Consider the following 26,677-nt stretch of genomic DNA (forward strand, 5'->3'; position numbering starts at 1 on the left):
TCTAGACAAACATCACATGCCTCCAAGGTGGCCTGAAGTCACTAACCTGCAGTTGTTATACTGTTCCCTCTCCACTCACCACCTTCATATATATATATCACACACACACACACACACACACACACACACGACGGTGCGATCCCCAGGGGCAGATGCAACTTCCTTTGGTATGTTCTAACTTCCTTTGGTATGTTCAGTTCCCAGCCTGGACCTGAAACAGAAGTTTTACACAATCAACCATAAGTAGATTGTGAACAATTGCTGAGCAAATTAAAGAATGAATGGATGAAAGCACGTAGTCAGGAGTAAGATTTTGCAACCAGATTAGGCTGGTTCTGTCAATTAACCCTTTCCTCACAGGAAATTCAGCGTCAGGAGGGACGGTGCTGAAGATGCAAGGATTTGCAAGGACGAAGCCGAAGACGCTCGCCAGGGCGGAAGCAAGGCGGAAGAGGCGGGCCCGGAAGTAGAAGTGGGGCAAGGAGTTAGCGTCTCAGTTGCCATGGAGACCAAGGGGCCGACGGCGGAGCGGAGCTCCTTAGAGTCTGGGACCTACGAGTACGAGAGGCAAACATGGGCGCCAGACTCACGACTGGCCATGTCCAGAAGCCCCCCAAGGTCCCCCTTGTCGTCCTCCCGTGCCTACGTGGAGAGCTTCCAGTTCGGCTTCGCGACCCGGCCCAGTCGCGGGTGGTCGCGGGCGCTCCCGCCGCCACCCGAGCCGCAGCTGCTGCGTCTGCGCCCCTCCTCGCTGCGCACCCAGGACATCTCGCACTTGCTCACCAGCGTCTTCCGCAACTTGTACTCCGCCGAGGTGATCGGCGAGGAAACGAGCGCCAGCTTGATCAAGGCCCGCGGCAGCGATAATGCGCGCCACGAGCAGTTCGTGGACCAGTTGCAGCAGGTAACGTGGCCCTGGCGCCCCACGCGGTGGCATCGCATCTGCGGACCGTGCCGGGGATCCGGGACGGGACCGCAGGACTCAGCGCTGGACCTGTGCCAGCACCTGGCCACGTGCCAGGCGCTGTGCCAGGCCCTGGAGATGCAGCTGGGGAAAAGCAGACCAAGTTCATGCTGCAGAGGACATTCTAGAAGAAGGACGCTGCATAAACGCACACATATACAAATGCACACACACTACACATAAATGGCACAGATCTGTAGCGCCTGTTTATATTTCTCTGCACACATCCGCACATTATATATTGCATATATAAATTAAATGACTCTGGCAGTCAGCCAGTTGTTCCCTAGAGGTGATTAAGTCAAGTCACTATCCTTTGGGGTGCCTTTATATCACCAACCACTATCTTGACTGAGACATTCATGCCCACACTTTCAGAAGCATACTCAGTCTCTGGAACAGCAACTCTTATTTGTTCATCTGTACAAGAGGGGAAACCAGCCAAGTTGTGTCCTTCGTGCTTACATGTCCTCTAAGGACAACTCCCTTCAACTTGAGGGCAAACTGCCCCCACCCAAGCCTACCCCCTTACCAGGTGTACCTCCTGCTTCTCAGATTTTCCTCTTCTCCACTCCATTCTGTCCTTTACCCCCTTTAAGTGATATGTACCCCTGATCCTGGCTTTATTCATTCATTTAACACATTTATTGAGTGTCTACTATGTACCATGCTCTGTTCTAGGCAGTGAGGATTCAGCAATAAGGAAAACATGGGTGCATGGACACCTACACACACACACACCCTGACCTCTATAGCCTACCATCTAACTGGGGCAGATAGACATTAACAACACGAGTATCTGTATAGTATGTGAGATATTAGCCTCAACCCTCCATGAGTTACACAGGCTTCCTGAAATCCAGGTAGGACCTCCTGGATGGGAACCCACTGCCCTGTTCTTCCTGGATCATCACACTCACTTTCCTGACTTTAGCCATCCTAGGCCAAACCTTGATCTTGAACATCTAACTCACATCCCTGTCATTCACATGAGCCAGAAGATGTGAAGCATTGTTAACCCATAAACCCCTCAACCAGTCACCCAGTTCATTAGACTATACATTTTAACATCTCTTCTATGATTAGCCAGCATCTGAACTGGCAGAGCAATCCCAATTTAAAGAAAAAAAGGCTTCACATTTTTTTAATACAAAAGTGATACATGTTTCAAACATTGCTGAATGCAGAAAAGTTTAAAGAGTGGTCCTATAGAAATCAACTCATGAAAAGGTAGTTTGACTTTATAAGTTATGGTATACTTACTGCACTATGCAATATTATGAAGTTGTTAAAAACCATGAGTTACACCTATATTATATTCATAGACAGCTACCTGCCATTTATTAAGTTAGCACAAAAGTCATTGGAAAAGGTTAGGACCTTTTAGAACTCTACACATTTGCATGGAAAAGAAGATGAAAAGTTTTATATAAAAAATGTAAACAGCACTCCTGGGAGAGCGTTTAGATTTTTCTTTCCAGACATCTACATTTTCAGAACTTTTGCAATGCACAAGAATTCATTTTGTAGGTACAAAAGAAACTTTGTAATTAGTATCTGTAATTAGCACGTGCTAGGCTAGCGCTGTACTGCTGAGCCACAACCCCAGCCCCCACCTGATCTCAATAACATTTAGTTACCCCCTCCTAGCTTTATTTTATCCTCATGTCTATGCTATTTTTACACTTTTAAGAGTCTGTTCCACTCATTTATATCTTTCCCTGTCCCCTCCTGTTAAATCTTAAACTCCTTAAGAGCAGAAACCATATCTGATGTATTTCTCTCCTCAAGTGTACATTGTAAATTCACAATAAATCTTCACTAAAAATAACAGTAAACATGCTGGCTGTGCAGCACTTGAATTCATTCTCTCTGAAGGAAGCAATAGTCACCATCTAATATGGAGTATCTCTCTTGAACTGAGGTCTCCCCAGACAGTCTCACCTGCTTCTGGTCTTTTCCAAGTCTGCCTACAAGAAGATTGGTGAGGTCTAATGATTGAGAGCAAATGCCCTGGAACTTTGCACCCTGGGTTCAAATCCTTGTTCCACCACATACCACCTGTATTACCTTGGGCAATCCTTCTATAAGTTTTTTTCCTTATCTATCAAATGGGGGTAATAATACCTCAATAGGATTGAATCAATTTAGTAAAGGCTTTATAATATTGTTTACAACATGGTGGATGCTCAATAAGTGATAGTTGTTATTATTTGGGTATTCCTACATATAAGAATTAGGGTTAGTTGTTATCAGCAGAGCAAAATAATAAAACGCATGACATAATAATAAAACATAATGCATGTGTATGGAACTGCCCTGGCCACCGTCTCCTTCAAGGGGTCACCTGATCTCTCTCTCTTTTTTAATATATATATATTTTTAGTTGGACACAATATCTTTATTTTATTTATTTATTTTTATGTGGTGCTGAGGATGGAGCCCAGGGCCTCACGCACGTGCTAGGCGAGCGCTCTACCGCTGAGCCACAACCCCAGCCCCCACCTGATCTTAATAACATTTAGCTACCCCCTCCTAGCTTTATTTTATCCTCACATCTATGCTATTTTTACACTTTTAAGAGTCTGTTCCACTCACTTATATCTTTCCCTGGCTCCTCTGCTAAATCTTAAACTCCTTAAGCGCAGAAACCATATCTGATGTATTTCTCTCCTCAAGTGTACATTGTAAATTCACAGTAAATCTTCACTAAAAATAACTAAGTAAACATGTTTGAGGCCCTGTCAGTTCTAGGAATATAATAAGGATCAGCGTCACCTGGCATAAACTGTCTTTAACATTGCATGCACCAGTGAGCTCTTTGCTTCTTGCTTTGATCCTGAACTTGAAAATATAGATCAGAAGCTTGGTTGGCTGACCAGTCAATCTGAAGTCTTAGGATGTGTGCTGGGTATCCAGGTTGGATTTCTGGGTACAGATACTGTGACAACGTTTGGGTACAAGGTGTTTACTAGCAATCAACACCTACAAAGGGAAGAGAGAGAAAGCAGCACTGAGCCAGGGAAGCAGCTGAATTTTGATGGGGGCCCAGTAAGCCATGGCAAATGGAGAAGATTGCATTGAAGAGAATATAGCCTGTCTCAGTTTTTCATTTTGGGTCAAAATGACCAAGCCTGTAACTACACTCCTGCATCTCAGTCACTGGATGTGAATTCCACAAAAAGGACACACTCTCAGGCCAGCCCCTTCCAGCAGTTTAGGTAAGCTCTGACAGGGTTGACAGCTGGAGACTGTTCCTTAGAGGTAGGGAGCAAGACCTTCCCTGAACAGAGCTCTGGGTGGCCCAACGGGGAGTGTGCTAACTTCTAGTTATGGTTTGAGTCAGTTGTCCCCCAAAAGTTCATATGTGAGACAATGTAAGAAAATTTGGAAGATAAATGGTTGGGGGGGGGGTATAGCCTTAACCTATTCAGTGAATTAATACCTCATAGGATTCACTGAGTGGTAACTGGAGGCAGGTGGAGTGTGGCTGGAGGAAGCGGCCCAATTGAGGGCGTGGCTATGGGGTATATATTTTGTACCTGGAGAGTGGAGACTCTCTCTCTCTGCTTCCTGATCATCAAGTGAGCTGCTTCCCTCTGCCACACTCTTCCACTGTAAGGTTCTGCCTCACCCTGAGTCCTGAGGAATGGAGTCTGCTGTGCATGGATTGAGACCTCTGAAACCGTGAGCCCCCAAACTTTTCCTCCTCTACAATTGTGCTGGTCAGGTCTTTTAGTCACAGCAGTGAAAAAACTGACTAAAACACTTGTGTTTGGATTTCACAGTACGAGAGGCAGCTCTCTTTACCATGAAGCCAGGAGACAAGGGCTTCCAAGGTTGACTCTACTGACTTACTATGAAAACTTTCAGTTATTTCCTCTGTGGGTCTCTTACAGCTGGTCAGTCGGACCAGATGATTGCAATAGCTCTCTGGCTTTTTTGTGCTTCAATGGAAACCCTGCTGTGGGGGTGGGGCAGAGTAAAGCTGTGACCTCACCGTATTTCTGTGCATTTAATCATTCCCTTGGCAGATTCGGGAGCTCTATAAGCAGCGACTGGATGAGGTCAAAATGTTGGAGAGGCATATCATTCAGGCCCAAGCACGGGCCCTGGCTGAAACAGAGCGGGCCACGAACCAGGCCAAAGTGCATGTCCTCGAGGCCCTCCAGTTGCCCCCAGGTGTGTATTGAGTTCTCTTATGCCTGCCCTTGTTTCCCCAGATCAGACGTGTGACTGTATTTGCGCCATTGCCCATGCTCCTTTTCTGAACGTTTGGAGAGCCAGCTGCAGTTTTTGTGTTTCATTACCTCGAAACACTCCAGCATTCACAGCATCACCAGAACTGGGACACTGTCCTTTATAAACAGGGCACACCCTCCAAATGCTGGCCTAGGTTATCCACTGAATCCTTCCAACAAGCTGTGGGGTAGGTTTTCTCTCCATTTTTCAGGTGCAGGAACTAAACTTGGAAGATCAAATAACTCCAATAGAGTCCCGTAGCGCAGAAAAGGGGAAACCCCGGATTTGAACTTGAATGTGTCTTCTGTGTCAGTCCATCTCCTCTTTCTATCAGGAGGAGGGGAGATTGTTGACCTGGCATAGTATCCCAGAGGCTTTTATGACTTCCCTTAGGATGTGAGCTTGGAGCTGGATCCTTGGTCAGGGTTGCCGCCTCTGAGGTTCAGGTCCCATTGGACTGTGAACTCTCGGGCTCATATTCCATCTCTCTCCCTGTTTCTCACTCCACCAAGACAGAGGGTAGCTCCCAGGACCCCACCCTCAATGGTGGCCCTTACAGCATCAAATAATGTGGATTTCAGCAGAGATTATTGGTAGCAGATTCCTAGGAGGCTTAATTGGTTGCTCCATGTCCCCTAATCCCTGGGAGTCAGATATTGTCCTGTTTGGAGTAGGATTTTTCTTTTCTTTTTTTTTTTTTTTGCTAAAGGTCAGGGGAGATCAAATAGTTAGCTATTTGTGTTTTGTTGTTGTTTTAAATTAAAGTGAAACAAAACAGAGCAGAAGACAAATTTCAGGAGAATTTCATTCATTTTATTTTTTAATTATTATTTTAGTTTGGTACCGGGGTATTGAACATGTGGAGGTGCTTAATCACTGAGCTACATCCCCAGCCCCTTTTATTGTTTATTTTGAGACAGGGTCTCACTAAGGTGCTTAGGGCCTCACTAAATTGCTGAGGCTGGCTTTGAACTTGGGATCCTCCTGCCTCAGCCTCCTGAATTGCTAGCATTACAGGCCTGCACTACCGTGCCCAGCTCATTCATTTTATTTTTCACCCAAGATAATAAGTTATAATCAGAGATGATCTGTCCTGGTTTCTCAGCCTCCTTCTGTCTTTTATAAAAGTGGTAGGAAAAAGAGACCTTATAATTCAGCTTCATGAATGTCATCAGGTCCCTCCCTGCTTCTCAGGGTGGGGCAAGGTGACCCAAAAACTTCTAACTTGAGGACATCCCCCACCTCCAAACTTTTCTTATCTGAAGAACAAGGCAGCTTTTCTCTGTCCACTAATACAAATATCACAGGGTGGAAAACACGCATATATTGTCCAGACAGAGGGACAAGGATCAGAACCCTGAAGAACATTTTGTGCTTTCTCTCCTGTCCTTGCTGGGGACTTGTCTATGTTATCTTTTGGAGAATGCAACAACCAATCCCTGGCAGAGCCAGGCTCAGGAGCCATGGCATCAGTGTAGGAAGTCCACCCTTCTCAGAAGGAGGAAGATGGTCACAAAGCCAGTACCGCATTGTCTACAGGTTCAGTGGGGGAGGACTGTGGAGAGAACAGTCTCAGAAGAGAGAGGACACATCCCTTATCACGTGACATTTGCCCTTATCTTTTGAGATTTCAAATAGGCCATCACCAAAGTCCTTGGGAACCGGGCTGGATTGTGTCAACTTGACACTGCTGCCACTCTCTGCCACAGTCTCCCTCCAATGTAGCCTGGAATGCACCTCTCCTGCCGTTTCAGGATAGATCACTGGTGAGGGAGGCCCTGGGAGGCCGTTACACTCAAGCAGCAGCTCCCAGCAGATGATTCAGTACAGTCCGTTTTGAAGCAGATTCCAGATAAGTCCTAGAGAAGCTACCTGCCTCAGTGCCACCAGCTAACATTGTCAATGATGGCTTCCCCGACCTATTCTCCCTCAGTTCATAATCCCCTGTATTAAAAGCCTTTCTTTTTTTTTATTTTTATTTTTTTTTTTAGTTGTAGATGGACACAATACCTTTATTTTATTTATTTTTTATGTGGTCCCAGGGATCACACCTAGTGCCTCACGCATGCTAGGCCAGCACTCTACCACTGAGCCACAACCTGGGCCCAAAATCCTTTCTATTTAATATGCACAGTGTGGTTTCTCTGTTCCTGATTATTACAGTAATTAGGCCAAACCTCAGGATCCTCAGTTTGCCTGCCTCATGGGGAAATGGGCATTCTTCCCTTGTCTCGTCCTCAACTTTGGTTAGAGGAGACCGCCAGAGGTTTAATGGTGTCCCATCTTAGGAAAATGTGGGCTAATGGAGCAAGCAAGAAAGTTTAAAAACTTCCACATCTTCCATTCGTCCTATTTTTCCTTATTTTTATCAAAGTAATCAATATATACGGTTTTAAAGAAGATTAGAATGCCTAGTAATGTATAAAAAGCCTCCACCTATACATGCATTATAAATCTGTGCAAACATAGACTATACAGTACTAAGAGCGAAACATGGGCTTTGGGTGGGATTGCTGTGTCGATGTAGATTCATCGATGTAGCCGATGTACCACTCTGGTTAGGGATGTCAGTAATGTGGGAGGAGGTGCATGTATGGATGCAGGGGATGGATGGGAACTCTCTCTATATCTTCTTAGTTTTTCTGCCAACCTATAACTACTCTGAAATATAAAGTTTATTTTAACAGAAGCCCCTGACTCATCTTTCCTAGTCTCAGTCCACTTTCCCAAAGTAGTTACTGAATACCTCTAAATAATGTTATTTGTATGTTGTGTAAACAATATGTCTTTACTGTGATTTTTGATTCATCGTTATAGATGTGATCAACTTCCCATTCCATTAAATGAAATTTTCTCTCTCATGTATCTTTGGGTCAGTGGGAGGTTGGTTGACCTACCTAAGCCTGGCTGTCTGGACTGGCTTCAACTGTGGATCCCGCAAGCTTGGCTTCTTGCTGTAGGTTGGGCTCAGCTTTGCTCCACATGCATTTACATCAGTGTTCAAGATGTAGGGGCAGGGAAACTCTTCCCTGATGATGGCCAAAGCACAAAAGAGAAATCTCACTGCACAAGCAAACCCCCACCATCATCTCTTTGGCCAAAGTACATGGGGTGGCCAAGGTCAAGGGTGAAGATGTGTACTCTTTAGTAGGAGGGACTACAAAGTCATGTTGCAAAAGGTGTGGGGAAGGGTGAAGAATTGGGGCCATTTATTACCGTATGTCATACTTCTATTTTCTAGAACTTTCTCTCTGTATAACAGTGTTAGGCTCAGATAATACCACAATGCAGCATTGCCCAATGGTTGGCCTCTTTTAAGTGGCTGATAAATATGCTGATTAGTTTCTTAAATCTCAACACTACTGCAGGGTTCTGAGAAGGAGTTTCCTTGGACAGTTAGGTTGAGAGGATGAAGAAAGTTGGGTGCAGCTTTTTCACATAGGTCTAGCGTGACTCGCCTTTGTCCTCTCCCCCCTCTGTGCAGTTAAGACTGTCTTCAGGTGGTGTGTAGACAGCGAGTTGTTGCGGAAACATCATTTGATCAGCCCAGAAGATTACTACAGTGACACCGTGCCATTTTGCTCGGCACCTAAAGGTAATGCTTCTGTTTTTTTCAGAGCTTGGGTATCATTCCAGGGACATTCCATAGTAGCAGGGCCACATCAGCCACCTTTGTGGCCATTTCATCACTCGAAGGGTTTTTCCTCTTTAATTTTTATAGTGGCAGTTGGGAGAGTCAAATCTGAGTGTGCCACTTCCTCACACTCACTGCCTGTAAGACAGAAGTTTCAGACTTTTCAGACTCTCTGAAGACATCATAAGAGACCCCCAGATTTTTGGATGTAATTGACTAGACCTACAAAGGAAGGGATTGAAGGCATCTATTAGCAGGGGAGCAAGTTCTGATGAGGCACAATGTGGACAAAGTCTACCCCATTGGGAAAAAGAGAAGCTTCTCACTAAGAATGGGCAGAAGTATGATTTGGGAGGCAGAGAGGGTGTGTTTGCATGTGTGTGAGATATTGGGCCAGTTTTCTGTGATCAGAGAGGCAAGATCTTCTGAGAATGAGTAGGTCGTGGGCTTATGCAAGGAAGCAGATTTTGAAAGAGTCACTGTGTGGATGAACAGAGTCTCTGTGAACCCTGTGGCCAAGCATTAGGATTGCCAAGTGGTGCCAAGCTCTCCAGCAGACCTGGTCAGTGGGAGTGTGTGATGATGTCTGGGGTTTTACAGCTTAGAAGGCATCTGGAGGTGGGAAGACTGGGATCCAGAGAGTTGAGGGTGGTGATGAGAAAAGAGTTTCAGTGATGAGTTCCTGATCCACATAGGGAAGAAAAGCCAGGAAGGGGGTAGCAGAATTAAGTGTCATGGATACTAAGCCACTCAGTATTTGAGTTAGTTGGATACTATCTTATGCAGGTAAATAACCTGTGCTCAGAAATGGGATTGGGCGGGGACCAATTTTCATTGAGAACATTCATTGCAGTAAGAATGCATTTTGCTTTTGGAGGATGATCTTATCAAGGTTAAAAAGTTAATGTAAGCTGGGCACGGTGGCAAATACCCGTAATCCCAACGGCTCGGGAGGCTGAGGCGGGAGGATCGTGAGTTCTAAGCCTCAGCAATAGTGATGCACTAAGCAACTCAGTGAGACCCTGTCTCTAAATAATATACAAAATAGGGCTGGGAATGTGGTTCAGTGGTTTGAGTGCTCCCGAGTTCAGTCCCCAAAACCAAAAAAAAAAGCTAATGCAAATTTTGATTCCTTGTGTAAGCTTTTCAAAAGTCACGTTCTGGGGTATGTGTATATGTGTGTATGACAATGGTCCACTCATGTTTTTTGGATTGGAAAATTGAAAGATATTTTAACCCTGTAGTTCTAAATTGGAAATACAAGGAATAAGTTCTGAGAGTAATTCGTATGTTGAAGAGGGATTACATCTGATGCAGAAAATGTGACATTCGTGCTGACTGTGGCTTTATGTGGTCCTCTTAGAAGCACCCACTTCCTCATCTCAGTTATGGTAGGTAGCTCAGTTTGTTCCTTTGGTGCCCTAGGCAGTTCTATCCCTGGATATTCAAAACTGACGTTCAGTAGTCAGAAGCGTTTCACCCCCAAAGGAGCATTGGGCAAGAAGCTTGCAGTGCCCTACAAGGAGAAGCTTGGAGATGAGTTCGACTACACTGTGGACAGCCAGGAATGGGACTCAATTCCTAAGGCCAAACAAACGACCAAAGAAACCATCAAGGTTCGTTTTGAGGCCTGTGCACAGCCATGTGTGTGGGTGGTGGAGACAGGGAGGTGGTGCGGGGAAAAGTGTTCAGATGACACAAAAAGTCGTGATGAATTCACAGCAAATTAGAGTTGGTGTTGGCATCTGCAGGTCATGCCAAGATGTCAGCACGTACAGCACAGTCCCTTTGCCTGTCATTGACTATACTTCTGTGTGTTTCAAAGAAACCAAGTCTACCGAAGAATAAAAAGTGGATGAAACACTTACGCATGCCCCAGAGAGAACTGGAGCGACTTCTTCTTGCCAGAATGGAGAATCGAAACCACTTCCTGAGAAACCCTCGGTTTTTCCCTCCTAATACTCCACATGGAGGCAAATCTCTTATTTTTCCTCCAATTAAGCCTGAACTGATGGGAGAACACCCGCGTGCAGAGCTGGAACAGAGGTACGTCTTTCCCTGACTTACACTCTCGGACAACCTGACCCTTTATGGTAAACCCAGAAGGTCCTGGGTCTGGTCCCCCTAGAGTTTGGGGGGCAGGGTAGCAGTATCCAAATATAGAGCAGGGCTTCAAGGTTACCCACAGACATGGCCTTTGGGCATTCCCCAGAGTCTTGGTCTTATACTTTTCTGATCTGTCAGGTTCATAAATAGGGGAAGAGAGAAAATGGGGGTTGGTGTAGGCCCTCTGTTGACAGTGGAGCAGTTTGGGTCACGTGAGAGGAGTCTTCATAGCCATGTACTCCTTCCATGGAATGTATGTACCTTGGATAATACCAGTGCTTTCAGTTTGATTAGTTAAATGTAGTTAGTGCAAATTGTGATTCTTTCTTCAAGAGTATCTTTGTCTCTATTTTCAGTAATTGTTCTAATGAAGGGAACAAATTGCTTCATAGGTGTGTCATTTTAATGGACTTAAAACTATTAGCATTTTTTATTAGACAACTGATATTTTTGTATAAAGAAGTATTGGAAAAGACTAACATTTGAAAATAAAAACTATTAAAAAACTAGTTAACATATTGGCATTTAAGCTTCCAGAGTTTCCCCTGTGCATATTGAAAACCATATACATGGCTGCACATGTCTCCATAAGGACTGGATCATGTGTTAAATTATTTTGTAACCTGTTTAAACAACAGCAATCAAAAACCCCAACAAATGACATACTGTGAATATCTTTGCTGGCTGCCTGTGTTTGTTTTTGTGTTAATGTCACTGCTTGGTATTTTGTCATGTAGAGGACACTCACAGCCTTTCTCTCCCCTGTTTTCCTCCCACAGCTGCATGGATGCTCCAGTGTTTCTTGCTAAACCATCAATTGGGTTTTTCACAGATTATGAAATTGGACCAGTTTATGAGGTAGAAATCTTGATTCTTTATCAATCTCACCTCATTTCCTTCCTTATTAAAAACATCTTTATTATGGAATTTTCAAAATATGAACCATACACAAAACTAGGCAAAAGATGGTAACGTACCCTCATGGGCCCATCATCCAATGTAGTTATCTACATTTTGCAAATTTGGTTTCGTCTCTCACCCCGTAACTTCTTCATATGTGTCCACATGCACATTCACCAGCTGGCATATTGTGAGGGAAAGCCAGCACATTCTTCTTCAGTTAATAGTTAAGTATCTCTAACAGACAAGGACTTTTAAAAAGCAACCATAATTCTATTATCACAATTGGCCATACTAGCCAGGATTCCTTAATGTAGACTAATAACCTATCAATATTTGATCTTGCTCCATTTGATAAAAAAAAAAGTCAGTGTATTTATTGGCATCAGAATCTAAACATTGCATCTGAGTACAAATAATTCTTTGTTTTCCCTTAGTTGAGAATAATTCCTCCTCCAAATCTAAGTTTTTTAAAATGCCATTTATTTGTAGAAGAAACTTAATTTTTTGCATTCTGGATTTGGCCAATTGTTGTCTTGTTGGTGATATTAACTATGTCCCTTTATTCTCCACCTTTTACATAAATTGATATGGTAATTAAATGTAGAGGTTTTTGATTAGATGATTAGATTCAGGTTCAATTTTGTTTTCTTTTTGGAAAGAATACTTCTTTAGTGGTACTGTGTATTTCTTATTGCTCAGGAGGAAGCACTCTCTGGGGTCAGGTGTTGTAAGCCTCTCTAACGTTCTTATCAACCGTCAACTTCCTAGTTAGCAGCGGTGGATGATTGTTGCCTGCTTTTTTTAAAATTGGAGTTACAAAATGGTGATTTATAGTTTTGTTTTTCCTTTTGCATTCATCAGCTATGATTTTCCCATTGGGAGAAAAAAAAAAAACAACTTTCCCTCTAACTTCTATTCTCATCTCCCCTTCCTTGTACTCTCCTTACCTCGACAGGTTATGATTTCTATTGGTTTGGTTTCTTCCATTGTTTCTTTTTGGAACCATAAGCAAACATGTATATATTTTTGAGTCCCTCTCCTTACTCTCCTCTGCCCCTTAACAGCATACCCAGCAATTCCTCTGAGAGCCACACATAGAGATTTTCTTATCTCTTTTCCCAACTCCTGCCTTAACGCTGGCCTCCCACCACTCTGGGGAATCAGGTCACAACCACACTTGGCTCCACCCACCAGGTGCAAAGGCCTCTTGACAACAGCCCCTTCACATGCAGTGGATTGCACTGTAGAGTTTAAAGAGCTTGTGCATATCCATATCTTTAGGAACTTCTCAACCACTCATGGCAAAAGGCACACACACACACCCTTAATGACTGGGTGTAGCAATGTTCTAGAATAGCATGAGGGACCAGAAGTATCACTATAGCCATTTTTGGAAAATCAAATCCAGATTGGTGGATTGTATCTAGTGAGTTCTCTTGGGAATCACCATGTGTCTGTTGGGCCTGTGACTGTGCACATAACAGTATTAACCAGCTACACTATGAAGTTTAAGGATGTTTCAAATTTCCAGAGTCTTTAAAAATGTATGTTCCATGCACCCTGAAATTTCCAGGGAACGTGCTCCATAGACATAAGTGAACCAAGGTAGAGGAAGACATGGAACATGGAAAGAGATCCAACATAGGAGGGGGTGAAGGGAACCCTCAGTTTAAAACTTGTCAGGGAATTTTGGGGGTTTCTGTTGCTGCAGAGCAAATTTCTCTAAACTTAGTGACAACCATTTTTATTGTGCTTATTGATTCTTTTTTAAAAAATACTTTTTTAGTTGTAGATAGACACAATACCTTTTTTAAAATTTCTTTATTTTTATATGGTGCTGAGGATTGAACCCAGTGCCTCACACATGCCATGCAAGTGCTCTGCCCCTGAGCCACAATCCTAGCCCACTTATTGATTCTTTGGGTTGGAAATTTGAGCAAGGCACAATGGGAATGGCTTATTCTGCAATGTTTTAAGACCAGGACTGGTAAATTGGTGTTTAGAGGTGACTCAAAAGTTTGGGATTGGAATTCTCCGAGGCATTTCATTCCCATGGGTGCTGATGCTGAGTTAGTCGACTAGAACACTGACCTAGAGCTTCTCTACCTGATCTGGGGTACCTCACAGTGTGGCGGTCTCAGGTAGTGAGACTTTTACATGACAACAAGAAGTGAGCATCCTTGCAAGCCAGACGGCTTTTATGGCCTAACCTTGGCAGCTACACAGCACTACTTCCTCTGAAAGCGAGTTGGTTATTAACTTCAGAAAAATACATGTTTTTGCGAGGGAGGGAAAGAAAGCCGAGTTTGCCTCCTGCTCAGCTGGGAATAGCATTTACAGAGTGCCTTTAATATACTCATTACTGACCTAACCAGTAACATGATGTAACTCTGCTGGGAAGATGGGGGATAGGAAGGGAAAGTCACACATTGAATTGGATATGGGAGAGGAAAGAGGGCATAGCCACATGATCCATCTGCCATTAATCCCTAAAACTGAAGGGGAAAATGTGCAACTCAGAGACATGGAAATAAATAACAATCAGCTGAAGGAGGAAAAAGCATTTGCCCTTAGAGGGTGGGAAATGGCAGGGTAGAGACCAGGGGAAGGATTTCTATTTTCAAAACCTCGTAGAACTTTCTGCCTCTTCAAACTAGGAGGCTGTCCCACTCTGGTGAAAATAACTTTAAAAAGCACTTTCTATATAAAATAAAAACTACATTGTACCAAACATTCAAGATGTAGGCTACCAAACATTCAAGCTAATGCCTATTGTGTATAAATTTTAATTATAAGCTTTAAAATTAACTTATGTAAGTTTTATATGAATTGTTTTAGATGCTAGAAAAAGAGGGAACCTGCCCTCATTATTAGATAATGAGCCGAAGATTACCTTGACACTAAATGAAAAAATGCAAATTGATCTTGCTGAAGAACATAGGTACAGAAATACTAGGTAAAAAGCAGCAAATCAAAGCAAGCAGGAATTAAAAAACAAACATACACACAGGAGTAAGTGTAACTCAGGAATGCAAAGAATGTCTCAGTGGGGGCTGAGTTGGCAGCTGGCTGCCTCAGCCTGTCATTTTTCCCTCCAAGGCTTCTAGTGCTGGTAAGGAAAGCCAGTCCACTCCCCGCTCCATATAATTATCACTGCCTCAGACCTTCCAGCCTCCCCAGCTACCACTTGTCACTGCCTGCCAGTCTACTGTTTCCTCATCCCAGCTGACCACTGGTGGAAGCATTAATAATTGTGATGCTACCATGCTAGGAGCCTCTCACCCTGCTTCCTGCCAGCTAGGGTTCTTACTGCCACCAGACTGGTAAGCCAATTCCAGAATGGCATCCTCAGGGTCTACTGTTTTAGTACCCTTCTTGTACTGACTGTGTGGGCTCAGATTTCCCGCATAGCAGAGCCTGAGATGGTGAGATTATTTACTATCATTTACAGTTCCAGTGAGGGAAGAGGGAAAGGGGATAAAGGAGGGAGAGCTAATATGAGGCTGTACTTTAGAGCTGACCCCCATTAAGTGCAATCGATTGCCTTGTCTAGTGGGACATGCCCTGAGAAGCCTATAACCCCCTGGCTCCTGCCTTTCCCCAGTGAGAGGTTTGCCTTGCATGGCTGGAAGCAAGACATGACTCAGTTGACGTGAACAGCTACTGCCAGGAGCACCTCAATTTTTAATGACAGCAGTGGCTGCAACTAGCTCTGTGACTAAGGGATCAGTGCATGCTCTTACTACCGTGGATGTGTGCAGACCTGCCAATACCCATACCCCAAACCAAATAGTTTCCAGTAAACAGCTCAAGGTAAAAGAGCTATTGTTTTAGTAAAAAATATAGCGAATATGGAAAGATTTCCTGAAACTGAAGCACAAACCATAAACGACTGATAAATTTTATATTAAAATTTTAGAAACAAGCTGAGGGTGTAGCTCAGAGGTAGAGTGTGTGCTTAGCATGCATAAGACCATGGGTTCAACTCCTAGAATGTACACACACACAAATTTTAGGAAGCATAAATCAAAAGATAATGCAAGTTTGTAAACTGGAAAATGTTTATAGTTTCTACTTTATAAAGAATTAGTTTCAACATATATAAAGAACACCTACAAATCAATAAGATAAAAACAAACTGTAATGGCAAGAGGTAAGAGGACATGAGTAAACAACTCACAGAAGAGTAAACCCAAATAGTGAGCATCTTTTCATGTTTATTTGCTATCAATTACAGAGGAATGAAAATTAAAACTGTAAAATGGGTCTTTCTAAATTGTGGCCTGGTTCACAGGTAGATTGATCAAAATGTTGTGCTGGTGAAAAATGGACTTAAGAGGGGCTGGAGATGTAGCTCAGTGGTATAGCACCTGCCTACCATGCACAAAACCTGGATTCAATCTCAAGCACTGGGGGGAGGGGGAACTTAGTTGTTGATTTAGGAATATATATCTCTGAATAAAAATATGAAGGCATATTTCAAATCTATGTAGATGATATCTGATGGGGAGCTGGTAGAGGGTTTCAACTGAATTTATTCTATTACCTAACTTAAGAAACATGGCTTTTGTTGTGTTATAATTTATACATTTTTCCTAGTATTATATTTCACAAAACAGAAGAAAAAGATATGTACATGTTTTAGGCTCCCTCCTTTGTGCTGGGTGCTGTTGTGGTTGAGTTCCAGGGCTTACCCTTAGGGATCTCCCACTCTGAGGCAGGGAGAGAGGTGGGATTTCAAAGGGGCCGGATGGGTTGCCCCATGGAGAAGCCCAGTTACAGCCCTGACACACACGTGCCCACAATATATCTTGACTGGGCCTGTGGGAAGAAGTGGCTCAAAGGAAAATGTGGGGAAGAAGACAATACATGAGGTGAGCTGGTCAACACTTTGGATCCAAATGTCTTGAATTTGAATCTCTGAGGAGCCTCTTGCACCTCAGGTTCTTCACCTGTTAAATAGAAAAAGTGCTCGCCTTTCCTGGTTGTTGAGAGGTTGAGGAGGCACAGAGTAGATGCTCAGTAAATAGTATGATCAGCTTTCTGTATCTTTTAAAGGATAGCTTTCACCTAAGAAGGGCCTTAACCTAAGTGAATCCATTTTGAAATAAAACTGCAGTTCCCCACCAGGCACACCTACAGAGCCCTCCAATATGGTCCCCAGTCATAGCCTGATAAAATAAGTCACTTTCCATAACCCTGATAAAACTCAGAGTGAAGTGTCTGTCATTTGCCTTCGTCCTGATAAAGGCAAAAGGCGAGAGATCGGGAAACCACAGATCAGATGGCTTGACTTCAGAATGAAAGACATCACTGAGAAACCCAGTAACAGCTGATAGGGATTGAAAGGGCAGTCAGAAGCCCCAAAATTTAACATAAATGATGGAGCAAATGAACAGACGTTCAGCCAGTTGACACTGATGCACACAAGCCTGAGAGCCTGATGAGGACCTGGGCTGACCTCCCAACTCTTCTCATCTGCCTGATCCTCTGTGTTCTCACCACTCTCAAACTCTACAGCAGCCTCTTGACTCTGGTGAGAACAAGATTTCTCCTTACGACCATCTCCTCTGTCTATTCCGGACTGGTTGCTGCGGTCTGAGTGAGTGTGCATCTGCTGGACTTAAGATCTAAGACTTAAGACTTTGAATCTAGCACTTAAGCTTAGCATGCAGAGGGAATGTCTGTAACAGGTCTGTCATGATTAAGTGTGTTTGCAGTGCTTAGAATTAACGTAGAATTGTTTGCTTTGAATTGATTCTATCGCAATGCCCAGCATTAAGGATTGTCATTCCTTGATTACAAACCTACAGAGTGAAATTGTATTGAGTAAACAAAACATTGAAAAGAGCAGAAGCGCATGGACATTCTTTATCTCTCTCCTCCACTGCAGATGTCACACTTTTGCTCATCGCGACAATCTGCAAGTTCCATAGCCATGGATTCGACCAAGATTGATTGAAAATATCACTCTTCCCCGTTCTGAAAGTTCCATAAAGCCGAATTTGGATTTGCTGAGTGCTGAGCACTGTGCTAAATTCCTGAAGGTGTAACAATATATAGGCGGACCCTGCCAAAGTATCCCATCATTTCACTTTGAGCATTGTTCACCTTGAGTCTCGTTCACATACTATTTAATTAGGCCTACAAGGTTTGCATCTGTACTGAACACATACAGACATTTTTCTTGTCATTGTTCCCTAAACAATACAGTATAAGAACTATTTACATAGAGCTTACGTTGTATGAGTTACTGTAAGTAATCTAGAGATGATGGACACCAAAAGGCTGAGAAGTGATAGAGGATGTGTGTAGAGTGTGTGTCAATACTGAGCCATTTTATAGAAGGGATTTGGTAAGGGATCTGCAGGTTTAGTTATCTTCTCAGGTCCTGGAACCAACCATATGGATACAGAGAGACTATTGTAGTTGTTTTAAGCAATGGGACAAAATAGATCAGCTCTACTTCCCTCTTCATCTTTAAGGTTTTAAAATTTTTTTACTGTGGAAACTTCCTGAAACAAACAAAAGTAGACAGAATAACATAATGAATCCCGTATGCTCATCACTGAGCTCCAATACTTACTTACACATGGCCAGGTTTATTTCATTTATGCCTCCTCCCTTTCCATATTACTTGAAGTTCCAGACACCACATGGCCAGGTACTTAAATGCTGCCTAAAAGAGATCACCCTTGCCTTTGAACAGATGGTCATCTCGCTGCAGAACACCACCTCTGCCAGTCGCTACCTGCGAGTCCTCCCGCCTTCTACTCCACACTTTGCTCTGGGATTGGGTGAGTTTAGCGTAGTCGCTTTCTAGATGGCTACAAAATTACCTGCTGGGCTGGCTGCCGGGACTGAGCCACCGGGTCCTGCGGACTCCCTGACCTGGGCTCAGGGCTTCTCCCTCAGCAGTCACTGGAGGCCCTCATGCTCGGCTCAGAGCCTCCCAGTGACGCCCCAGCACCACTCTCCTGATCACCTCCCTCAAGGCACTGGTTCTGCCATCTCCTGTGCTTCACGCTGTCACTGCCCTTAGTCAGGCCCTCCTCCTGGCTCATGTCCCTGCAGCCACCTCCCAGATTGGGTGGGAGTGTCGGTCTCAATACAACCCTACTCATGTCACTCCTGCCCAGAAATCTCAAAGGACTCCCTACTGCCCACAAAATAAATTTTAAGCCACATGAGCCAGGCTAACCATTTCAGATGGATCATGGCAAACCCCCACCTCCCCTCCGCTTGGGCCTTAGTTTTGTTTTTTTTTGGCCTGGAGTCCCTGCCCTTGAAGCCTGTCCCCTAGCACACCCTGGTGGTTCTGCCTGGCCTTGACCCAGAAGGGATTCACTCACAGAGCCAGATCCAGCCGTGGTTGGTCTGAGGCAGCTAGGCTCAGCCAGGGTGGTTGGTCCTGATCCTCTTTGGTGGCTTTTGTCCTGCGCAGGGATGTTCCCAGGAAAAGGTGGAATGGTGGCTCCCGGCATGACTTGCCAGTACACTATACAGTTTATCCCGGACTGTCTCGGGGATTTTGATGATTTCATTTTAGTCGAGACCCAGTCAACTCACACGCTCCTGATCCCCCTGCAGGCCCGGAGGCCGCCCCCCGTGCTGACCTGTGAGTGTGTGCTACCCTTCCCAGGGATTCAGTTAGGGCCAGGAGTCCCCACGAGGACTACCTGCCCCTTGGGTAGCAGTGTAGAGCTTGGTCCTCTCAGGCTTTTGGGTGGGGGACTGCCAAGCAGCTTCCACACCATCTTCCAGAATGTCAGGACCGACAATGTCAGTGATACCTGACAATGTCAGTGACCTACTGTTCACTTTGGGTGTCCCCTGGAGGTTGACCCACATGGGAGGGAGGGAGGCCTGCAGCCCAGCTAACCCCATCACAGATGTGGCTGGCTGGTGAACACCCCTGACGCCATACTGAGTGAGGCAAGAAGCAAGTGCCGGGGCACCCTGAGGAGCTTGCAGTGGATGTTGTCTCTGTGGCCATGGGGTGAGCTCCCGTGGAAGAATTTCCATTGGGCACCCTCAGTCATAAGTCTTTTTCAGCTGGATGTAGGTGAAATTTGGGACTCTGATCCCCCTCACTTCTGCCACAATCCCTAGGGTCATGCTGGGTGGCCCTGGCCAAGGCAGGAGCCCACAGTGTGTGCGGATCCCACTTCCTGGCCGGGAGTAGACAAGAGTCCTATGGTGCTACTGCCATGTGGCGCAGAGCAGCTTGAGTAGGACCCAATTGGCACAGGGTCAGGTGTCCCCTTTATCCCCTCTGCTTGGGGTGCTGGCCTAGGACCCCCACATCCTTATGCAGCTGCTGTGAGCTCTGGCTGAACCTCAGGATCACAATGACAACAGGGCCCATTCAGCGTGACCTATTGCCTCTCTCATGCATCTTCTCCTGTGGCTGCAGTGTCTCCAGTGTTGGACTGTGGTTACTGCCTCATTGGGGGAATAAAGGTAACCAGATTCATCTGCAAAAATGTGGGCTTCAGCGCTGGCAAATTCTGCATTATGCCCCAAAAGAGTTGGCCACCACCAAGTTTCAGGGTGAGTGATAATAGATTGGAAAAAGAGCAAATCCATCAAAGCAAATAACCTTCTAGAGGGAGTTGCTAGACTGCACCCCATGATTGGAAACGCACAAAAGCAGAAAGGTGTCCCTGGCATGGCTGAGTGAGGATGAGTGTGGAGACCAAGGTGGTAGTTCTGGTCATGGCACTAACACTATGACCCTGTCAGCCAGGGCTGGAAGGCAGGGTCTGTGCACTTGCCCCATTGGCCTGGCTTCTCCAATGCCCGAGCAGCTCCAGCCTGACATCCTTGATCAGCATGAGTGTGCTGTTCTTTGTGTTTAGTAGGGAGATTCCTCTGTACCCTTATGTCCAGAAAACATGTGCTAGATCCAGAGGACCTCACATCCCAAGGAGCATATTTTTCTCCCTTCAGATACCTGCCAGGGTCTTGCAGGCATGATTTTGTATCCCGGGCATGCTCAGAGGCTTCGCATGTAGACACTGGGGCTGCAGCTCTGCTAACAGGATAGCAGGTGCCCCCCATGAAACAGGAGCACAGGGCCAAGGGTGGGATGGGAATGGAGGCAGACATACACCGGCACCACCGGCAGGATGTTGTGGCAGGGAAAGGACGATGTGCCTTAGGAGGACCTTCTCACCCCCTCCTGCTTGTGTCCCATGCACTTGTCCATGACATTCCTTGCACCTGCTGCCAGTGGTCAGCTCTTTAAAGCTCTGTGACTTCCTCATCTTTAACCTTCAGAATCTTGTGCCTGGCACCTGGTGAAAGGCAAGACAGCGCATGCATGCTTAATGAGGGCATCACAGACTCTTTACAGGATCCCTCAGATAGCAACATGAATGATAGAAGTCTGCAACGTGAGCACTGGGCTTTACACTCTTCCCCACACCTTTGTGTAATCTGCATGTCTTTAAGGCGGTTGCAACTTCCGGCTTTGTTGAGCAGCCTCCCTTTGGAGTCATGCCATCCATGTTTGAGCTGGCCCCAGGCTCTGCTGTGTTAATAGAGGTAGGTAAGGAGACACTGGCTCATGGTCCTTCCTCTTCATGATTGCTCATGGCTGTTTCTTCCGCTGCTGCATGATTGCATTTGCCTGTGATTTCATGACCCAAGTACATGTTCCTGCATCTTGTAGGCCATTGTCATTTGGCTGTCTTATGACCTCTCTCTCTTTTTTTTTTTTTTGGTACTGGGAATTGAACTCGGGGGCATTCAACTACTGAGCCACATCCCTACCCCTATTTTGTAGGAACGTGGGGTCTGAGTTGCTTAGTGCCTCGCTGTTGCTGAGGCTGGCTTTGAACTCACACCTCCTGTCTCAGCCTCCTGAGCTGCTGAGACTACAGGTGTGCCCCACCGTGCCTGGCCTTATGAATGACCTCTCTTGCAAAGCAGATGGAGCTGTCATTTCCAGTGTAGTCCCTGAACATCTCTTGTCTGTAGCTGGGATTCACCTCCAGCCATTACAGAAAACACTATGGAGGTTTCTCTAGAATTAAAAATAGAACTACCACATGATCCAGCTGACCCTCTGCTGGGTATATACCCAAAGAAATGAAATCAGTATGTCGAAGAGGCATCTGCAATCCCATGTCTTTGACAGCACTATTCACAAAAGCCAAGATAGGGAATCATCCTAAGTGTCCATCAATGGATGAATGGATAAAGAAAATGTGGTATCCATATGCAATGGAATATTATTCAGCCTTTAAAAAGGTGCAAATTCGGTCATTTGGGATAACATAGATGAAACTGGAAGACATTATGTTGAGTGACATAAATCAAGCATAGAAAGACAAATACTGCATGATCTCACTTAACTATTGAATCTTAAAATAGAGCTTGGAGTAACAAAGTAGAATGGTGGTTACCAGGGCCTGCGGGTGGAGAGAAATTGGGGGGAAATATAGTACAAAATGTATTACAGAGTGAGCTTTCGCTCTGTGCCAGTATCATCAGGGGGGAAAAAAAAAAACTGTTCTTCTGGGTAGTTTTTATTTGTTTCTTTTGTTAGAAATGAGGTTGCATGTTGTCATCTGTTTTTTGAACTTTGTTTTCACACCCTTTCAGTCTACTCCCTGCGTTACTCTGGGATAGGGCCTGGACTGAAACCTCTAGGTTTGGGGGGGTCAGGCAGGGAGGCTGGGGAGCAGAGAGCAAAGGGAGAGTGCATGTCTGAGGAAGGAAAGAGGTAGGGGTGGGAGCCCCTGATGAGGGGTGACAGGGCACCCTCTTCTCCCCCAGGTCTTGTTCCTCCCAATGAGCCTGGAAAAGGTAGAGCAGACCTTCATCATCGTGTGTGACAACTGCCAAGTCAGGGAGCTGGTGATCACAGGTGGGCTTGTGTGCACTCCTAGGGCCTGGTGGGCACGGACACTGCCTCGGGAGCTGCTTTCGCTGCACAGCGGCCCGGCTTCACGCACCCTGTGTCAGGCAGCCACGGGGGATGCTGGGGTCACCAGGTGCCAGGCACTAGCTTTTGGCCCTTCATTCTTGGATCTTGAATACCCAAGCTAGAGTGGCCTCCAGGATAATTCAAGGGGCCTTTTGGTGAGGAACAGATGGAAACCTGGGGTGCCATTTTGTAATTTCCCTTTGGATCTCGCTATGATCTCATTTGGGGAATTATCAGCAACACACAGAAACCACCAGGGGAACCTTTAGGTTTCCGGAAGGTTAGAAGGGCCTTCTCAACCTTTCTGCCTTCTCCCCGCCCCCTCCCTTCCTTCCACCCAGTTTCACTTGGCAGGTATTAATTGAGTGCTTGCTATATTCAAAGTTCTCAAAATACCCTCCTTTTGGTCTGTGAAGAGATGGGGACATGAGTACGTGTGCTAATGGCCCTCTTTTCCCTCTTGCATGTGCTTCTGGGAATCATGGTCAAGGGCCACTGAATGAGGGTGGTGGCATGGGTCCTAGGGCAGCTATTGATCAGAGTCCTGCCTTCAGCTTACGGGAGCTTCTCTGAACATTACCTACTTGGTCAGGAAGGGGGCAGTTGATCGCTTTGGATCTTATCTATGTTTCTGGTGAAAAAAGTCAACCGGACCCTGGAGAGCTCACAGATTTAACGGCCCAGCACTTCATACGCTTCAAGCCTGAAAACATTCGGTCCACAGCAAGGAAACAGCTGATTATCCGAAATGCTACGTGAGCTGCCCCTGGGTGTGCCCCTGACACGTACCCCTGCCCCTTCCTCTTCCCCTTCCCCTTCCTCACCTGACCCTGAATTTCCACTCAGGCCGGAGCTTCCTTGCCTTGGGGATTCTGATCTCAGATTAGATCCAGACCGAATGGAAGGACCCAGATTTACACTGTCCATCACGGTGGCCACCAGGCACATATGGATTTTTAAATCTAAATCAAATAAAATTACAGTTTCCTTCTAGAGCGCTAGTCAGTCTAAGAGCTCAGTATCCACAGGTAAGCAGTGGCTCCTCTATTAGTGCAGCTCTCTAAGACTTCCATTGCTTCAAGAATCTCACTGACACAGTGCTGCTCTAAACTATTTCAGACCACCCCGAGCCAGGAATAGTTTTCCACCTTACTTCCTGTGCTGGGGAAGTAATCCTGGTCCCCAGCCCTACATTTGTCGGTTCAGCTCTCATTGCCATTTATTTTCTGACCAGCCTCTGAGCATTACCCTTATATCGGGACCAACCTCGGGGAACTTCCAGCCCAGGCTACCTGGTGACCTGAGATGCTGACAGCTGCTGTCTACAACATGGCCAGAGTCCTGCCCCTCCTACTGCCGTAGGGTTTTCATTGTTTCTCTTGGCAGTCAGGGGGCACACGTCTTTCAGGACATAGCTGTCCTGGGAGGCGACGGCTGGAGGCGGAGGGCAGGGACGGGGTGGATGTGGCAAAGTGTGGAAACTCTCACTTGGTAGAAGATAGTGCAGAGGATTTTCCTAATATTTCCCAGGGGTTGGGGCTGAGGGGGCTAGATACCTTTAGTTTAATGCTTAGTTTTTAGATTTTAAATCTAAATCAATTAAAAGTAAATTAAATTGAATTGATTTAAATGATTAAATTAAATGATTTCCTGAGTTGTCCGTTTCCCCTGATGTGCTGCGGTTCCAGTCTCTAGAGCTGTGGATGGGAAGAGGTGGCTCTCTTTCGTAGCCTCTAATTTGGGCACCCTGACTCACCTACCGTCCTTATGCAGTTCTCCCTAGGCTCCTCCATGGGAACTGCTTGAAGACTGACCTAGTCACTTCCGGTTTCTGGGTGTTTTCTTGCTTTCTCTTGGAGCAGAGCTGGCCAAGCATGGGGTGGGAGGACCTGGTCCTGGAAGAATTGGAGCACAGCATTGGATGTGCTGCCCACTGTCATGATTGCCCCCACAGACATGTGGAGCTGGCTTTCCACTGGCAGATCATGAAGCCCAACCTGCAGCCCCTAATGCCTGGAGAAACCTACAGCATGGACAGCATCAAGTACCACCCTGACAGGGAGACTGCCTTCTCCATCATACCTGAGAAGGGGGTTCTGAGCCCCCACAACAACCAGGAATTCATCCTGAGCTTTTCTCCTTATGAGGTTAACATGATCTCATTAGCCACACATGATCGTATCATGATCTTTTGCCCCTGAATCCATGTTCTTTAATGACATCAAAGCCACAGCTGAGCCTGAACCAGGTACCTGGGCATCCTGCCAAGATTGGCACCTAGATGGCTTAGCGTGTCACTGGATCATATGCCTGGTGAGCAGGACAAAGCAGATCATACTGCCTGGTCCTGATCCAAGACACCCCACTTGCAACAAGACCTGGGCTCATTTCCACATCCCTGGTTGTGTCAAAGCACATTACCATTCCTACCCATCCTACAGCAGTGCCTAGAGAGGGAGGTGCAGGTTCCCAAGGGCCTGGTTAGCACAGGGCCAGTCTAGAGCCCTTGCTGGTGGTTCTCAGACCTGAGTGAGCAGGGCTGCCTCACTATCTGAGAGTTTGTGCTTCAGACACCCCAAGGCCCTGCCCAGGGCCCATGTCAGCCTGGTGGGGGTCGGGGGATGATTTTGTTGTTCCCCGAGTCAGGGATAGCTCCTATCCTGGCAGCAACCCCACTTTCTTAAGAGGTGGCAGGGAAGCATTTCTGGCACAACTAAGGGGAGGAGAAGCTCCTGCCCACACCTGTCTTCTCTAGGCAGCCTGCAGTATTTTCAGGGTGCTGTGTTTCCTTGTAGCTGAGGAACTACCACAGTGTGCTGCAGATGGTGCTGGAAGAAGTTCCTGAGCCCTTGAAGTGAGTAGGGCCTATGGCTGAGGGTGGGCAGCTGGGCCTAGCCTCCCACTAGGGATGCTTCTGGGGAAGGTTCCAGACAGGGTGGATGAGGAACTTGACCCCAACAGGCTTTGAGGGCTATGAGCATTTTTGCATTGCCCTGGCAATCAGCTTACAGTGGGCACAGGATGCAGGGAGGAGGGTATAGAGTGCCATAGGCCACCCTAGGAACCTTGGGGCTCCAGGCTCACTGTTACCCTTGGATAACCAAGCTGGTGGCATCTAGGTGGTGCTGAGGATGCACTGCTAGGGGTTGGGTCTCCAGTCAGCCTAGTGCAGAGATCCCAGGCTAGGACTGCAGTCTGGTCCCTGGAGGCAGCAGGGCAGTGTCCCCATCTGAGGCCTTCTGTCACAGCACAGGCATTCATAGTCTTCCAGGGCACTGACTGACACTCCTGCTTGTCTCAGGTTGGGAGCTGTGGGTAGGGTGGAATCTTCTTTTCATAAGGCCAACCATGTGGGACAGAGGCAGGGACATGCAGTGATGTCCTGGGCTGCGTCAGCTCCTAGCTCGCGGTGGGTTTGTGTTCAGTTCAGAGGTGAATAATCTGGAGGACTACACATACTCTGTGGATGATGTGATTGTCATGGAAATTGAGGTGAAAGGCTCAGCAGAACCCTTCCAGGTTCTCTTAGAACCCTACGCCCTCATCATCCCAGGGGAGAACTACATTGGCATAAATGTGAAGAAGGATTTTAAGGTAGGTCATCATCTGTCCCCTGTGTGGGCTGACTGAAGCAGTGTGGCACTTGGGTGAGGATACAGGAAGGACAGAGCTGGAGCAGCCACTGCACAGAGCCTGAGGGCCCCTGAACCCAACGGGGGTTCACATAGATGCCTAGAGCCAGGTGAGTCTGTTTTATTTTATCAATGTTCCAGAGTCTTCTGAAGTTAGGGCTGCTGAACTCACTCCCAGGTTCCCAGGTCATTGGCAGGATATGGCAGGCACCCTCATCCCTGCAGCATGGAGTGAGGGTGCTGTGAGTTGGGAAGGCTAT

At 46.0% G+C, this 26,677-nt stretch overlaps 1 protein-coding gene across 2 annotated transcripts in view; it reads left to right on the forward strand.

Moving 5' to 3' along the window:
* The first annotated feature begins 219 nt into the window (after positions 1-219).
* Positions 220-26,677, forward strand: part of Dlec1 (DLEC1 cilia and flagella associated protein) — a 49,443-nt gene continuing 22,985 nt past the window's right edge. For both annotated transcript variants that reach the window (XM_027932201.2, XM_071599777.1), the window contains exons 1-15: positions 220-904; positions 4,999-5,146; positions 8,691-8,801; positions 10,266-10,456; positions 10,666-10,886; positions 11,726-11,804; positions 18,559-18,646; positions 19,294-19,467; positions 20,266-20,402; positions 21,306-21,398; positions 22,635-22,725; positions 23,378-23,540; positions 24,740-24,932; positions 25,581-25,639; positions 26,211-26,379. In XM_027932201.2, the coding sequence (XP_027788002.2) occupies positions 503-904; positions 4,999-5,146; positions 8,691-8,801; positions 10,266-10,456; positions 10,666-10,886; positions 11,726-11,804; positions 18,559-18,646; positions 19,294-19,467; positions 20,266-20,402; positions 21,306-21,398; positions 22,635-22,725; positions 23,378-23,540; positions 24,740-24,932; positions 25,581-25,639; positions 26,211-26,379 (2,319 nt within the window). In that variant the 5' untranslated portion in view covers positions 220-502. The remainder of the gene's footprint in view (positions 905-4,998; positions 5,147-8,690; positions 8,802-10,265; positions 10,457-10,665; positions 10,887-11,725; positions 11,805-18,558; positions 18,647-19,293; positions 19,468-20,265; positions 20,403-21,305; positions 21,399-22,634; positions 22,726-23,377; positions 23,541-24,739; positions 24,933-25,580; positions 25,640-26,210; positions 26,380-26,677) is intronic.

Source organism: Marmota flaviventris, chromosome 1, assembly GCF_047511675.1.
Source record: "Marmota flaviventris isolate mMarFla1 chromosome 1, mMarFla1.hap1, whole genome shotgun sequence".
NCBI lineage: Eukaryota > Metazoa > Chordata > Mammalia > Rodentia > Sciuridae > Marmota > Marmota flaviventris.